Consider the following 16,467-nt stretch of genomic DNA (forward strand, 5'->3'; position numbering starts at 1 on the left):
TTAGTCTATCTATATGTAGTCCGTGTGTCCATGTTGTCCATCCGTATGCAGTCCGTATGTCCATTATGTCCATCCGTATGCAGTCCGTGTGTCCGTTTTGTCCATCTGTATGCAGTCCATGTGTCCGTTTTGTCCATCCGTATGCCATTCTTGTGTCCGCTTTGTCTATCCGTATACAGTCCATCTGTCCATTTTGTACATCCATATGCCATTCTTGTGTCTGTTTTGTCCATCCGTATGCAGTCCGTGTGTCCATTTTGTCCATCCGCATGCCATTCTTGTGTCCGTTTTGTCCATCCGTATGCAGTCCGTGTGTCCGTTTTGTCTATCCGTATGCAGTCCGTGTGTCCGTTTTGTCTATCCGTATGCAGTCCGTGTGTCCGTTTTACACATACGTATGCAGTCCATGTGTCCGTTTTGTACATCCGTAAACATTCCATGTGTCCATTTTGTCCATCCGCAAACAGTCCGTGTGTCCGTTTTGTCCATCCGTATGCCATTCTTGTGTCCGCTTTGTCTATCCGTATACAGTCCATCTGTCCATTTTGTACATCCATATGCCATTCTTGTGTCTGTTTTGTCCATCCGTATGCAGTCCGTGTGTCCATTTTGTCCATCCGCATGCCATTCTTGTGTCCGTTTTGTCCATCCGTATGCAGTTCGTGTGTCCGTTTTGTCTATCCGTATACAGTCCGTGTGTCCGTTTTGTCTATCCGTATGCAGTCCGTGTGTCCGTTTTACACATACGTATGCAGTCCATGTGTCCGTTTTGTACATCCGTAAACATTCCATGTGTCCATTTTGTCCATCCGCAAACAGTCCGTGTGTCCGTTTTGTCCATCCGTATGCAATCCGTGTGTCCGTTTTGTCTATCCGTATGCAGTCCGTGTGTCCGTTTTGTCCATCCGTATGCAGTCCATGTGTCCGTTTTGTCTATCCATATGCAGTCCGTGTCTCCATTTTGTCTATCCGTATGCAGTCCGTGTGTCCGTTTTGTACATTCGTAAACAGCCCTTGTGTCCGTTTTGTACATCCATATGCAGTCTGTGTGTCCGTTTTGTCTATCCGTATGCAGTCCGTATGTCCGTTTTGTCTATCCGTATGCAATCCGTGTGTCCGTTTTGTCTATCCGTATGCAATCCGTGTGTCCGTTTTGTCTATCTGTATGCAGTCTGTGTGTCCGTTTTGTCTATCCGTATGCAATCCGTGTGTCCGTTTTGTCTATTCGTATGCAGTCTGTGTGTCTGTTTTGTCCATCCATATGCCATTCTTGTGTCCGCTTTGTCTATCCGTATGCAGTCCGTGTGTCCGTTTTGTACATCCATATGTAGTCCGTGTGTCCGTTTTGTACATCCGTAGGCAGTCCTTGTGTCCGTTTTATACATCCGTATGCAGTCCATGTGTCCGTTTTGTCTATCGGTATGCAGTCCATGTGTCCGTTTTGTCTATCGGTATGCAGTCCATGTGTCCATTTTGTACATCTGTAAACAGTACTTGTGTCCGTTTTGTACATCCGTAGGCAGTCCGTATGTCCGTTTTATACATCCTTATGCAGTCCATGTGTCCGTTTTGTCCATCCGTATACAGTCCGTGTGTCCATTTTGTCTATCCATATGCAGTCCATGTGTCCATTTCGTACATCCGCAAACAGTCCTTGTGTCCGTTTTGTAAATCCGCATACAGTCTGTGTGTCCGTTTTGTCTATCCGTATGCCGTCCGTGTGTCCGTTTTGCCTCTCCGTATGCAGTCCGTGTGTCCATTTTGTACATCTGTAAACAGTAAGCGTGTCCGTTTTGTACATCCGTATGCAGTCCGTGTGTCCATTTTGTCCATCCCTATGCCATTCTTGTGTCCGTTTTGTCCATCCGTATGCAGTCCTTGTGTCCGTTCTGTCTATTCGTATGTAGTCCGTGTGTCCGCTTTGTCCATCCATATGTAGTCCGTGTGTCTGCTTTGTCTATCCGTATGTAGTCTGTATGTCCGCTTTGTACATCCGTATGGCACCCGTTTTTTATATGAACAGTTTAATAATTAATAAAACATCATATACAGTTTTCTATGTTAATAATTGTAATGGATCCATGAAAAACACATGACTTCTGATTGGTAACTTGTATATGATCCGTTTTTTGCGCACCCTTTGGCTTATAACGGGCGAGTCTGATCCAGAACATGGATTACAGTATCTCGTGCTGTGATTTGTACCTGCAGAAATACACCATTGACGTCTATTGGTCAGTATGTTGTCCGCATGTTACCTTATTGGCATACGGACAGCACACAAAGGTTTAATACGTCCGTCTGATTGAGTCCTTAGACAGTGACATTGCCTTGTGATCCCGCTTGGGGACAGAGATTGTATGAGAACCCATTTTGCATACTGCGTTATGGAATAAGTAAGTGCTATTTAAATGATCAATACCCCCACCTATTCTTTTCTATTCATTGCTGTCATGTCCAGCTGTGTGAGTACGCCATAAATCAAAGCTTAATCAGTCCATATTTATGCTGACTCCCTCCATACCTGACATATGGATCATATGGAATGGCAACGTATAGTGCTTGTGTGGTGGATACAGCTATCTGCCTTCACTGTCAGCCCAAGGCTGTGCAAGACATCGTCCCCTTCCCTCGTCCCCAAGCTGTGCCCAAGCTAGCACTTTTGTCAGCGTGATTAATAGCACCATGGACCGTCGTTAATTCACTGGCTAATGACTGCAACGCTGGCTACTCACAGAGTAATCGGGTGATGTATGTGGAGTGCACTCACCTCGTGGCAGAGGTGAAAATCATTTTGACAAGTCAAATATTGTCACCAGGAACAAATGGCTCGGCTTGTTAATAAAAATTAATGAATTTTTTTTTTCGACCACTTTATGGCCTTCTTAAATAAATGAAGCCACAGAGATCAGTGAAGGTGAGCACCTGATGGCCGCTCATTAAATGTTGCCAATGCAGCGTTGCAAAGTTATTCTAGCAAATTAGATCATGGCAGCAGAACAATATACACGCAAACGGGTATCGCAATTAATACTGTAAAAAAGGAATGAAGCTCTACCTAAGGGGTAACAAGAGCTACAAAGAAAAACAAAGCTGGGACAAATCGCGGCTACCGAGATAATAAAGCAAAATATAAATTGTCTTGACTCCAGTATTGTGGAGGCTATCAAGCCACTCTAGGTCTCCACCACCAACCTCCTTAAGTCCCCAAATAAAGACAGATCGGTGATTTTGGATTCATTTGGCCAAAACAAACAATATTTACAAAAAAAACATAAAGAAATAAACTATTTTAGGTCAAGAGGTTATTGGTGCTCAAAAAGCTTGGAGGCACCCAAAATGTATACCTGCTGGAATTATCCCTAGTCACAACCACAGGCTGAGGAGCACCAATAATGCCAAACCCTCCCCGACTCCCAGACATCCTACCCTGAATAGTCCTAAAACTACTCCGCCAGGCCGGTACTAAATTCCAAACACAATCCGAGGGTACAATCATTCAACGGAAACCCCCCCCACAACAATTTTGCCACCAACGAAAAGAACCTCCTCCCAACGAAAAAGCTGTAATGATCCTGAAAAGTGACAAATATCCCATATATCATCCTAAAATATCACACATCAGAGATTACCCGGTAGGTGTGACCTTTTCCCAGTGGTACCTCCATGAGGTCTGGAATCCCAACCCTCCAATCCTACTAATTATAGGCTTGCTCTTTTAATGGACCCACCCCTGTTCCCACCCATGAACTTTTAACCCTATAAACCCCAACTCCCAATTAAAATAAATGATTTTCCCTATAGCTGCCGTACAAAAATTGAGTCATGGGCTACTACATCCATGGCTCTGCTAGGGCTCCATTTTCCCTGGAAACAATCCCTAAAGCCTCATTCACACATCTGTGTTGCACGAACGTGTTGTATCTGATGTTTTCACATATACAATAATAATCTTTGGTGCTGTTCACATTTCTGTTTTTTTCCGGCAGGCAGCATTGATGACAAGGCCCAATACAAGTCTATGGGTTTGTGAAAAACACGTACAGCAGACGAATAGTGTCAGTGTGACATCCGTGTGTTGTCAGCATTTAACATTGCAAAGTATAGGAGAAGCTTTGTTATTTTTTTTATTAATTTATCTATCCGTGAAAAACACTGATGGTAAAAACATACACACTGACGATACCGTTACCATTTTTTCACGTACATGTTTAAACACAGATGTGTGAATGATCCCTTAGTCTGAATTCACAATCCGTGTTTCATGGCCCATGAATGAACCAGGGGTCCCCTACCCCGAGAAAACACCCTCACATTTGCCTATGAGGCTGTTTAAAGACACCAGCGATCATTCTGGGCATTGCAGAAACATGGACATTTAAATTATGCCTAACATTGATTCCAGGTCTGATTGTCCAGCATCATGTAATTACCGGCATGAAGCTTCTGGGCCCCCATGTAATATTAGTACCAAGGAGAGGGCACATACGGGAAGGCATCTTAAGGAGTTGTTGGGAAAATGAAAAACATGGCAGTTTTCTTCCTAAAAACAGCGCCTCATCTGTCTAAAGGTAGAAAGAATCCCAGGTGAAAGGAAGATAATGAAAGCTGAAGGGAGATGATAGGCCGATATGGGAAACAATGGTCCCAGCAGCACAGAATATTTCAGGAGATGAGCGTGCTGATCTTGTGCAGACATGACTTTGTCATTCATGAGAACACTAGTGAGGACTGGGCTACATGTGACATTATGTGAGGAGGGGTATGAAGGCAAGAGGAAGAACATAGAGCAATATAGGATGGATTTAGCAGCACAGAGTATTTTAGGACAGAGTGTACTTATCTTGTCCTGCTGTATATATATATATATATATGTATATATATATATATATATATATAAAGTACAGACCAAAAGTTTGGACACACATTCTCTTTAGGCCAAAGGACATGAAATCCCTCGCGGATTGGTTCTCTGCTGCTGGACTTAGAGTCTTTACAGCCTCGGACCCCAATGTCCGGTAGGTAATTCTCCCTTTCTGCCAGGACAGGCTCTCGGCTCCGTACATCCCTGGCTAGCAGTTCCTCCACTGCCTCACGACCTCCTCAGCCTGCTGCTGACCCTTACTCCCTGGGCCTAGACTCCGTCACGGTCTCAGGTCTCCCAGGTCTCTCTAACCCTGCCCCCAGTTCCAGCTTTTATAGGGCAGCCTGCGCCCCCTACTGGCCTGGGACAGGAGGTGCTGCATGCTAATTGTCCCTAACCAGGGAACCTCCCTCCTGCTCTCAGACACAGCCTTTATTATTTGTGGCATCCAGGCCTGGGGTGACACATATATACATTCTAAACCCTTGTTTTATCTTCCTACTATTCCTTAACGAAGTTATCTAATTTCGGGAACGGACTGCTCTCCCCCATCAGCTTCCTGCGTGCTTGGGGGTGCAGAGCTCCTGATTGATTGACAGTTGGGACTAGAGGCATCATTGGACCGAACAGACCACTCTCCAATGATGCAAGTGACACGCCCCTGGGCCTGCTGTGTCGCGCAGCGTCTCGCGCACGGGGGCTTACCCGGAACCGGATCAGATGAGGGTTGTAGTCTCCGAGTGGCGGGGACCCGGTCCGTGCCCAGGGAGTCAAACTCAGTGTGTGGCAGTCTTGATAGATGTTATTTGAGTGTCGACTACGCCACCCGTTGATTTGCAGCTATGGAGCTGCCGCTGCAGGGCAGACCGCTGAGGCCGGTGTAGAATTGTGCAGCGTGATAGTATAACCCCCAACGGGAGGGGTATGGCCTCAGGGCAGCCGACGTGGAAGATGGGGGTAGCAGGAACCACTCAGAGACGGTGCGGTGTAATTCAGGGTCTTTACTGGTAACAACGATAGACCCTCCCGGAGTACTTGCTAGTGAACGGGGCCTGGTCAGTCCTTGAGCAGATGGGATCTCCCCTGGCCAGGCGGAGTTGTAGGCCTCCCAAACTGACTGTACTCTTCTGGCTACCTTGCTAGAAGCGGATATAAGTAGCCCACGTCCCTGAGTGTACCGTGTGGTGCTCACCCGTATGGCCGGTGACTCGGGGCCTTCTAATGGCTTCCGCTCCACGATGGCGGTGCTGGTCCCACGCGTGTGACCGTGCCTTCGGGTTTCTGGGCCTGAGGACCTGAAATCCCCTGCCGGTTGGCTTCTGCTGCTGGGTAAGAGTTAGTCCCCACAGCCTCGGACGCCGGGTCCGGTAAGAAAGCTTCTCAGTCAGGGCGAGCTCTGCAGCTGCCAGCCCCTGACTCGTAGTAGTATTGCTCCCACTGAGCTCCAGCTGTTTCTTCCTATGACTGTTTCTTGTCTCTACTCTCCTAGACTCCTAACCCTGCTTCAGCCCCGGGTTTATATAGGGGAAGTTCTTCCCCTCCCAAGACTGGGCAGGAGGTGTCGCATGCACAGGATCCCTGACCAAAGGACCTCCCACCTGCTCTCAGACATAACATCTCTATCACTGTGGCAACCAGACCCCTGGGGTGTCACATTCCCCCCTAGTGAAATTTAGTACTCCGGGACTAAACATATTTTAGAAAAACATAACAAGATAAAAACAATAATAATACAATAAGAAAAACATATAAAGATGGTTACGGCATGTCCGTAACCGGGTGCAGTCTTTGAAGAAAAGCAAGGTGTCCATTTCACCAAAACAGGGAGACGTAACCAGGTAGGGGTTTGTCCTACCCCGAGTCCTTAACAGTCTTTAGTCCGTCCTGGGTTACGCTCCAACTATGTACAAGGATTCCCGGTAAATCCGCCAAGGACTCCTACAAATAACTAGAAACACAAAATTATACACAAGCAACAATACACAGGTAAACATAAATAAAACAATTTATACACTTCAAATCCTCCACCGTGCGGGTAACTGGCCTCTAGTGGCCCTAGTGGACCTACGGAGCTGACTGTCTAGCCCTGAACTACAGGGTGTAGGAGCTGTCAAGGGTAAACTGGGCAGCTGTCTACCGGCTCTTTGGCTCACTAGGGATATGGCAGGCTCACTGCAAGCAGAGGGTTGATCCTCCTGGTCTGCGGGTGTGGGGTCTTCTGCCTCCTGGACCGGCTGTTCTTCCAGCTCTACCTGTTGCTCCGTAGGTGCTTGGGATGCTGGTTGGAGGAAGGTGAGTACGGGTACCACAACTGCACCATTGACTTGAGTCCAAGACCGAGGGAAGTCCCCGAGCACAGTACTAACCATATCTTCCCTTTCCTCTACGGGTCGATGGTCTTCTTGTTCCTCTTCAGGGTTCCTCAGTTGTTCGGGACACTTCTTCAGGTGGTCCCGGGATACAATAGCTGTGGTTTCCCCTCCATCTTTACTGATGGTACAAACCTTCGGGTTCTCGTGGCTTGAGGGCAGTACGGTGTACGGGTCCTTTTCCCACTGGTCGTCCAACTTGTGGAGCCGTCTCTTCCTCTTCAAGACCTGCTCTCCGGGTACCAGGGGAACAGCGGGAGCATACTGGTTGTAAGTTTTCTCTTGTCTTTCCCTAGCCTGACAGAGACTTCGCTCCACGCTCTCCTGTACTCTCCGGTACTGCTGCTGCCTCTCTGTGTCCCAGTCTGTTTCTGGTGAAGTGTCCTCGGGTGTCAGGACTCCCATTTCCAGGTCAACAGGTAACTTACCAGGTCTTGCCCTCATTAGGTAAGCCGGGGTACAGTTGGTGGAACCTACCGGGATGTGGTTGTATAGGTCCACCAGATCGGGCAACTTCTCAGGCCACAGACTGCGTTCTTCCAGGGGCAACGTTTTTAAAAGATCCATTACCACCTGGTTCATTTTCTCACAAAGTCCATTAGTTTGCGGATGGTAGGGTGTCGTCCTTATCTTCCGGCAGCCATACAGATTGCAGAATTCCTGGAAGACCTCCGCTTCAAAGGCAGGTCCCTGGTCCGTCAGCACTTGGTCCGGGTACCCGTGTGGACGGCAAAAGTGCTGCTGGAAGGCTCTAGCTGCTGTTTGAGCCGTTAAGTCCTTGACGGGGACGACAACCAAGAACCGGGAGTAATGATCCACGATGGTTAACGCGTAGACGTAGCCACTTCTGCTTGGGGTCAGTTTTACATGATCCAAGGCTACCAGTTCCAACGGTTGCCGGGTGACGATGGACTGCAGGGGAGTCTTCTGGCTGGCACGGTCCTTCCTTCTCAGGTTGCACGGGCCACAGTCTCTGCACCACTTCTCAATGGTTCCCCTCATGCCTACCCAGTGGAATCGCTCGCGCAGCAGGAACTCCAGCTTCTTCCACCCGAAGTGTCCAGCTCCGTCGTGGTATGCCTCCATCACCATGGCTGCGTCTCTTCGTGGCACCACTACTTGCCAGAGTAGTTCATGCGTCCGGGAGTTAACCATTCTGCGGCACAACTTCCCCTTGTAAAGGAACAGTCGACTCTTCTCTGCCCATAGTTGTTTGGCTTCCTCCGGAGCGTCTGGTTCAAGGCAAGCCTCCGGGCGAGTCAGCATCTCCTTCACCAGTCGGACGGCAGGGTCGCTGTCTTGCGTTTCCGCCCAGTTGTAGTGAGGTAAGGGGTTCAACGTAGCAGCCTGCTTACTCCTTACCCGGTGGGAATACTGGATAGTCCCATGACGGTGGAACGCAGGGAGTTCAACTTCTTCCAGTCCCTCCGGATCTTCTCCTTCGTCCGGCAGGTTGGGCATCCTGGGCAGGGCATCCGCGTTGGTATTGGAGCGTCCGGCCCGGTATTTGATTGTGAACTCGTAGTTGGACAGACGGGCCATCCACCTCTGCTCCAGGGCACCGAGTCTTGCCGTGTCCAGGTGTGTCAACGGGTTGTTATCCGTGTACACGGTGAACCGGGAAGAAGCGAGATAATGCTTAAAGCGCTCGGTGACTGCCCATACTACGGCCAGGAACTCCAGCTTAAATGAGCTGTAATTCTCGGGGTTCCTTTCGGTGGGTCGCAGTTTTCGGCTGGCGTAGGCGATTACTCGTTCCTTCCCCTGCTGGATCTGGGACAGTACGGCTCCTAGCCCGATGTTACTGGCGTCGGTGTAGAGGATAAAGGGCTGGCTATAATCCGGGTACGCCAGGATTTCGTCCCCCGTGAGGGCCATCTTCAGCTGGCGGAAGGACTCTTCTTCCAGCTCCTCCCATTTGAAGGGCGGCTTCTGGTTCTTGGCCTTCCGGGACTGGCCTATCAGGAGGTCCTGCATAGGTGCTGCCTTTTTGGTGAAACCGGGAATAAACCTTCGGTAGTAGCCTACCAACCCGAGGAACTGCCGCACTTCTTTTACGCTGGAGGGGCTTGGCCATTCCTTAATTGCGGTGATCTTATCAGGGTCGGGAGCCACTCCGTCAGCGCTCACCACGTGTCCCAGGTACTGCACCTTTGGTTTCAGGAGGTGACACTTGGAGGGTTTCACCTTTAAGCCGTAACTCGCCAGAGCTTCGAACACTTCCGCCAGGTGTTTCAGGTGGTCTTCATACGTCTTGGAATATACGATGACATCGTCCAGGTACAACAGGACCGTCTCGAAGTTTCTGTGGCCCAGACAACACTCCATTAGTCGTTGGAAGGTTCCTGGTGCGTTGCAGAGTCCGAACGGCATGCAGGTGAACTCGCTAAGTCCCATCGGGGTGGTGAATGCGGTCTTCTCCCGGTCCGCCTCTGCTACAGGAACCTGCCAGTACCCGCTAGTGAGATCCAAGGTAGAGAAGAAGTTAGCAGATCTTAAAGCAGCCAATGACTCCTCTATCCTTGGTAAGGGGTACGCATCCTTGTGTGTGATACGGTTGATTTTCCGGTAATCTACACACATCCTCATGGTGTTGTCTTTTTTTCTGACTAAGACTAGTGGAGCTGCCCAGGGGCTACAGCTATCCCTGATCACCCCAGCCTCCTTCATGTCTCTAAGCATCCCCTTGGCGTGTTGGTAGTGGGCAGGGGGTACGGGTAGATACCTCTCTTTTATAGGAGGATGGTCTCCCGTGGGGATGTGGTGTTCTACCCCCTTGACTCGCCCGAAGTCTAACGGGTGTTTACTGAACACTCTCTCGTACTCTTGAACCACCCGATAGACTCCTTGTTTCTGGTGTGCGGGAGTGGAGTCAGTACCCAGATGTAGTTGCTGACACCAGTCCTCCATGTTTTTCTTAGAGCCGTTACCTTCCTCCGGGTGAGATGGAGGCAAGGGTTCCACAGATTGTATAGAATTTTGGTTAATGGTATATAATTTGGCTAGCGTGGCATACCGGGGCAGGTACACTTCCCTCTCCCCGATATTTATTATGCGAACGGGCACCCTCCCATGGCGTACATCAACCACCCCCCGTGCTGTCAAAATGGTGGGCCTAGTGTCCGAGTAAACTGGTTCTACCATTGCCTGGTAATCCCTACCTCTCAGACCAATAGCTGCCCGGCACCAAATCATCATTTCACTTTTTGGGGGCATGGCAATAGGAAAAGGGTCACACATTCTTACGCTACCAATCTCACCGCCGGAGAGTTCCACCTGTTGCCGTCGCATCAGTGCCCGGATCTCTTTCTGGAGCACCCGCTGCTCGCCGGAGCTGGCGTTCTTGGCAACCTGCTGTAAAAGGAAAATCACCTCTGCAAGACAATTTTCAATTACATTAGTTCCTAGAGTTATTTTTGGGTGACTCTCGTGTTTGTCAATGTCTACAATGATCAGTCCCTGTGCTGCCAGTTCGACTCTACCGATTTTGATGGTCACCTCTTTAAATCCGATCTGTGGCACGGGCTGGCCATTGCTGGCGATGATACTCAAGTCGTCGTCAGGGTAGCGGGTAATATCCGAGTCATTCCAGTACTGCTTAAAGAGCACGTACGGGATGGTGGTGACCTGTGACCCGGTGTCCAGTAGGGCACTCATGGGAATGCCATCCAGTACCACAGGCAAGACTGGACGTCCTCCCACATATCTGTCGCGCCAGTTCGATGGGCCTGGTGATCTTTTTCCTGGGGGTTGGCCCTCTACCCCAGGTTGTGCCCGTTTAAAGAACAGTACCTTGCCATATGTCCGGGTTGATTGCAGCAGCGGCAGATGGGTCGTCCGTCCTCGCTGTATCGGTCACTGGGTCTTCCTCTGGCCGGTGGGGTCCTCCTTGGTCGACGCCACGGGATGTCCTCCGGTCCGGATGCCAGCTGGATCTTCCCTGGGGTGGAAACCTGTAAAGACTGCACAGTTCGGGTTAGCGCAGCAACGCTCTTAGCTAGCTCTTGGACCTGATGGTGTAGGTCTGGAGCCGGGTCATTGTCCAAAGCCTGCGCATCAGCTCCCACAGGCCCTGCCGACAAGGGCGCCGCCTCCTGGTGGTAAGTAATAGCTGGGCGCCTGTGGGTCATAACGCCACCCGGTGCCGGTTCTCGGAGCACCCGGATGGCTCTGTCCTTGAACTGTGCAAAGCCCAGATGGGGATCCTGTAAGGCCATCGCCCGCAACTGGGTTCGGTGGGCATTACAATACAGTCCCTCTATAAATTGTTCAGTCAACAGCCTGTCCTCGTTTCCCACTCCATCAGGGTCGGTCTGCTTAATGGCCCTCAGGGCCTCTTGTAGGTTTAGTGCATAGTCCCTTATACTCTCATGCGCTCGCTGCTTGCACCCGTAGAATCTAAGCTTAATCTCGGCTGAGGTGCGGGTGTCAAAGGTATCCTTCAGCCGGGTTAGTATCCCTGCGACAGTCTTCCTCCCAGGTGGCCAGGACTTTACCTCCCTTTTAGCTGCCCCGGTTAGTTGGGCCACCAGGATGCTCACTTTTTGCTCTTCTGTGAGGGGGTACACCTGGAAGAGGCTATCCAGCTTTTCTCTAAAGTCAAGCAGGGTATGTGACTCCCCTGAGTACTGGGGTAGCCAAGCTGCTCCCGGGATATAGGGCATGGTGAAGGGCATAACTGCAGCAGCGGTGGCGCTGGCGGGGGTTGAGGCAGTGAAGCTCTCCTCCGTATCCGACATCTTCCTCCCCCCTAGTGGACCGTGGCCTACCTTGCGATGATCCTGTTCCGTAGGCCGCGGCTCCGCAGTAGATCGTCAGGGTTGAGGACCTTCCGTCGCGCTCCGGTGACGTCGGCGTCTGCTGGGCTCCTTCCAGGACCTTACGCAACGTCCGGACGTGAGGCGGGGCTTCAGTTCTCGCGCGCTTTCGAAGTCCACGCCCCTCTTCTTCCCGCGCGGCGTCCTCAAGATGGCGTCCAATGGCGGGAAAACTCCATGGATGGCGGGAAGAAGGCCGAAGATGGCGCCGGATGGCGGGAAAACTTCGCGGATGGCGGGAAGAAGGCAGAAGATGGCGCCAGATGGCGGGAAACCTCACCACTGGTAAGTTTGAACAGTCTTTGCTTTTCAGGCACGCAGTACCCGGTGGTTGCGGGCACGAAATCCTGCCGACTACGCCAAAGTTGACGCGCCCCTGGGCCTGCTGTGTCGCGCAGCGTCTCGCGCACGGGGGCTTACCCGGAACCGGATCAGATGAGGGTTGTAGTCTCCGAGTGGCGGGGACCCGGTCCGTGCCCAGGGAGTCAAACTCAGTGTGTGGCAGTCTTGATAGATGTTATTTGAGTGTCGACTACGCCACCCGTTGATTTGCAGCTATGGAGCTGCCGCTGCAGGGCAGACCGCTGAGGCCGGTGTAGAATTGTGCAGCGTGATAGTATAACCCCCAACGGGAGGGGTATGGCCTCAGGGCAGCCGACGTGGAAGATGGGGGTAGCAGGAACCACTCAGAGACGGTGCGGTGTAATTCAGGGTCTTTACTGGTAACAACGATAGACCCTCCCGGAGTACTTGCTAGTGAACGGGGCCTGGTCAGTCCTTGAGCAGATGGGATCTCCCCTGGCCAGGCGGAGTTGTAGGCCTCCCAAACTGACTGTACTCTTCTGGCTACCTTGCTAGAAGCGGATATAAGTAGCCCACGTCCCTGAGTGTACCGTGTGGTGCTCACCCGTATGGCCGGTGACTCGGGGCCTTCTAATGGCTTCCGCTCCACGATGGCGGTGCTGGTCCCACGCGTGTGACCGTGCCTTCGGGTTTCTGGGCCTGAGGACCTGAAATCCCCTGCCGGTTGGCTTCTGCTGCTGGGTAAGAGTTAGTCCCCACAGCCTCGGACACCGGGTCCGGTAAGAAAGCTTCTCAGTCAGGGCGAGCTCTGCAGCTGCCAGCCCCTGACTCGTAGTAGTATTGCTCCCACTGAGCTCCAGCTGTTTCTTCCTATGACTGTTTCTTGTCTCTACTCTCCTAGACTCCTAACCCTGCTTCAGCCCCGGGTTTATATAGGGGAAGTTCTTCCCCTCCCAAGACTGGGCAGGAGGTGTCGCATGCACAGGATCCCTGACCAAAGGACCTCCCACCTGCTCTCAGACATAACATCTCTATCACTGTGGCAACCAGACCCCTGGGGTGTCACACAAGCAGAGGCAGCTTCTGCATCATCGTAGAAGGGCAGGGGCACTGGAGCTGGACAGACCCAGCCATCCGAACATCTTCACAGCAGTGCTTACAAGCTCTGTTAGAAAATATTATTAGTGCTGCACTCATTGCCTAGGAGACCGTCCACTAGTGATAGACTGCAGAGGTGGTCGGCCACCTAGGTAATGAGTGGTAGGTTATAAAATTGATAATCTCTCTTTACTTGCGAACGGAGAGGATTTTTTGTAACTAACAAAATAATTGATTTTTTTTTACAAAGACTTGATGATTTTAAGCATTTAATATAATAACCCTTTTAAATGTTCACATTTCTTAAACCTTTTTATCTTATCTTGGGCCAATAGCTCAGCCTAATTGATTCCTACACAAATAGCACAAGCCTCTCCATTCAGACCCATTCTGATAACATTAATGCAACTCTGCCTAATATTTAACCTTCATTTGCTCATAGCCATAGTAAACTGCATGGCCTGTATTCACAAGTCATATTTTTTCCAGGACTCCCCGGAATCGCACTTTTGAGCACAGAAACATAATACAAGTAACACAAATGGCCGGTATTAGCAAATGGTTGTGAAATAGGCTCCCCCCTAACCTGTTAATACATTGTGTCACTCACGCCGTTCTTTATACCCATGGGTGGTTTCTGCATCCGATGGATGGAGATCAGCATGGCTATGGTTAGTTTATTTTTTGTATTGTGCAGAGAATAATGCTGGCATGGTTATATCTCTTCAAACACAACAGTGTTACTGCATTAAGCCTATTGATATGTCAGCTCTGTTGTTCCTGGTTGCTCTATCTCTTAAAACGTCCATTAGGTTTTTGTCCCTGTTGTAGTTCGGGAAAGAAATGACCCTTTGCATGAAAAGTGTAATGAACCACAGAAAAAGTCATAAATACTGGGATAGACATGGCATTATACACATTTTGCCCTGGTTGCCAAGGTTGGAATTTATTGATTACTCTACTATTTTAAGGAGGCATTTATGTTTGATATCTTGCAATGATGGTTGTTACATTTTATATGGAGGCCCCATGGCTCAATAGTTAGAAACAATGGATATATAAAGAATAAACTTCAAAAAAATAATAATTATTGACCAGCCAATGTAAAGTTATGAATCTTCATAATATGTTCCGTTACATTATTTTGCTTCCTTATCTCTCAAACACCATGAAAGTGCTGTTTTAGCTGCCTAGTTCATGCTGTTTTTGAAGCTGCTTTGAACTGCAGCTCTAGAAAGAATCCGTGCTCAGTCGCTACGTACAAACACGCTCCTTGTCTTCTCTGCTTCCCTTCCTCATCCTCAGACAGTGAGACTGTTGGAGTACAGATTCTTGAAGTTCAAATCAGCTTCTGAATTAGCATGAACTAAGCAGGTAAAACAGCACGGGACTTGAAACAAAAGAAAGCAAAGGTAATGGAGTATGTTACAAAGTTTCATAACTTTGCACAGGCTGATCAATAAATAAACACAAACGTTTCAAAAAAGTTTCATGACCAATAGATAACCGCCCAATTTTTTAATTTCATCCATTTTTCTTCTCTTTATTCAAAAAGATATAGCTTTTTTTATTTCTCTGTCTATATAGCCATATCGGGAGGGTACTTGTTTTTTGGATGATGTGTAGTTTTGAATGATACCATTTATTTTACCATAAAAATGTACTGAAAAATGTGAAAAAAAGCAACTCAATTTTGCCATTGTTGTGTCTTGTTTTTATGGTGTTAATTGTCTGGTAAAAATGTTATGGTAACATTTCCCAGGTCATGTTGATTGTGGTGATACCAAACGTGAAGTTTTTTTTATTTAACTACAAATGGGAAATTTGAAAAAAAAATTATAAAAAAAGATTGTGGTTTGTATTACCATTTTTTGAGGCCCATAACTTTTTTTTCCTTGGATGGAGGTGTGTGAGGGCTTGTTTTTTAGCTCGGTAAGCTGGCATTTTTTATACCATTGAGAGGTACATAGAATGATTTGATTGCTTTTCATTGTATTTTTTATTGTATATTTTAAGCAGAAAGGTAATAAAAAGAAAAATATGGCAACTCTGGCATTTTCATACATTTTCTTTTTTTTTAATTTACTGTAAAGGTTAATTAATTGAATATTTTGACAGATTGGACTTTTATAGATGTGGACATGAGTTATAAGATTTTTTATTTCTTTATTATTAAAACTTTTTATATTTTTAAAAATCTTATTTTTTGTACTTTATTTTTGTTGGGTCTTTAGGGGACTTTAATCTGTGATCCTTTGATCTCTTCTTCTTCATACAGTAATACTGTACTGTGTTGCAGTATATAGTCAAAATGACATACTACTATTAAGGAGGATCGAGATAATAGTCATGGAGGCCTTCAGAAGGCCCCTGGCTGCCATAACAACTTATTGGTACCTGTGATCGTGTCACAGGGGGCTAATGGGAGCTGGTCGCACAACTCAAATCATTCTGTCAGTAATTGACAGCGGCATTTAAACTATTAAACAGCAGCGATTAGAGAAAGCTCCGGTCGCTGCTGTTACAAGAAGATGCCAGCTGTGTTACACGCTGTATATCGGTTTCCGACATTTTAGAAGGGGTTAAGGAAATTAAGAGTGTACGTGTCCACTGAGATGATAATAATGAGGACAAAGGCCCATTTACGACATAAGACATCAGTATTATAAATGCCACAAAGCGCACTGGGACCCTGATTTTGCATTGGAACCCAGGAACATATATTTTTACTTCTGATCATTACTGGGGTCTTGGAAACTATAATATGTTCCAAACTTGCAGAGAAGATGATTTTAGTTTGATTCCTATTGTCTTACAGTTCCGATCGAGATAAGAAAGTCTGTTGTCCTCATTGTGGCCACATCTAAATGTCAGGTAATTAAAGATAAGATTCATGGATTTTCGGGAGACTGGTCAGAGGGATGTGTCAGTGACATTATCATGTTGTTTTCTATTAGGTAACTGTAATCTCTATTAAAGGGCAAATTCATTTTTCTGTCCATTATGTTCCTGATAT

At 48.2% G+C, this 16,467-nt stretch overlaps 1 protein-coding gene across 8 annotated transcripts in view; it reads left to right on the top strand.

The window, feature by feature from the left end:
- Window positions 1-16,467, top strand: part of PRDM16 (PR/SET domain 16) — a 775,410-nt gene that overhangs the window by 193,154 nt on the left and 565,789 nt on the right. The window contains exon 1 of one of the 8 annotated variants that reach the window (XM_073656492.1): window positions 16,304-16,325. The exons of the other annotated variants lie outside the window; for them this stretch is intronic. Within the exon in view, the coding sequence (XP_073512593.1) occupies window positions 16,319-16,325 (7 nt within the window). The 5' untranslated portion in view covers window positions 16,304-16,318. Of the gene's footprint in view, window positions 1-16,303; window positions 16,326-16,467 lie in introns of those variants that run through there. 8 annotated transcript variants of the gene reach the window in all.

Source organism: Phyllobates terribilis, unplaced genomic scaffold (genome assembly GCF_046119375.1).
Source record: "Phyllobates terribilis strain yellow unplaced genomic scaffold, ASM4611937v1 Scaffold_12__6_contigs__length_324123572, whole genome shotgun sequence".
NCBI classification, from domain to species: Eukaryota; Metazoa; Chordata; class Amphibia; order Anura; family Dendrobatidae; genus Phyllobates; species Phyllobates terribilis.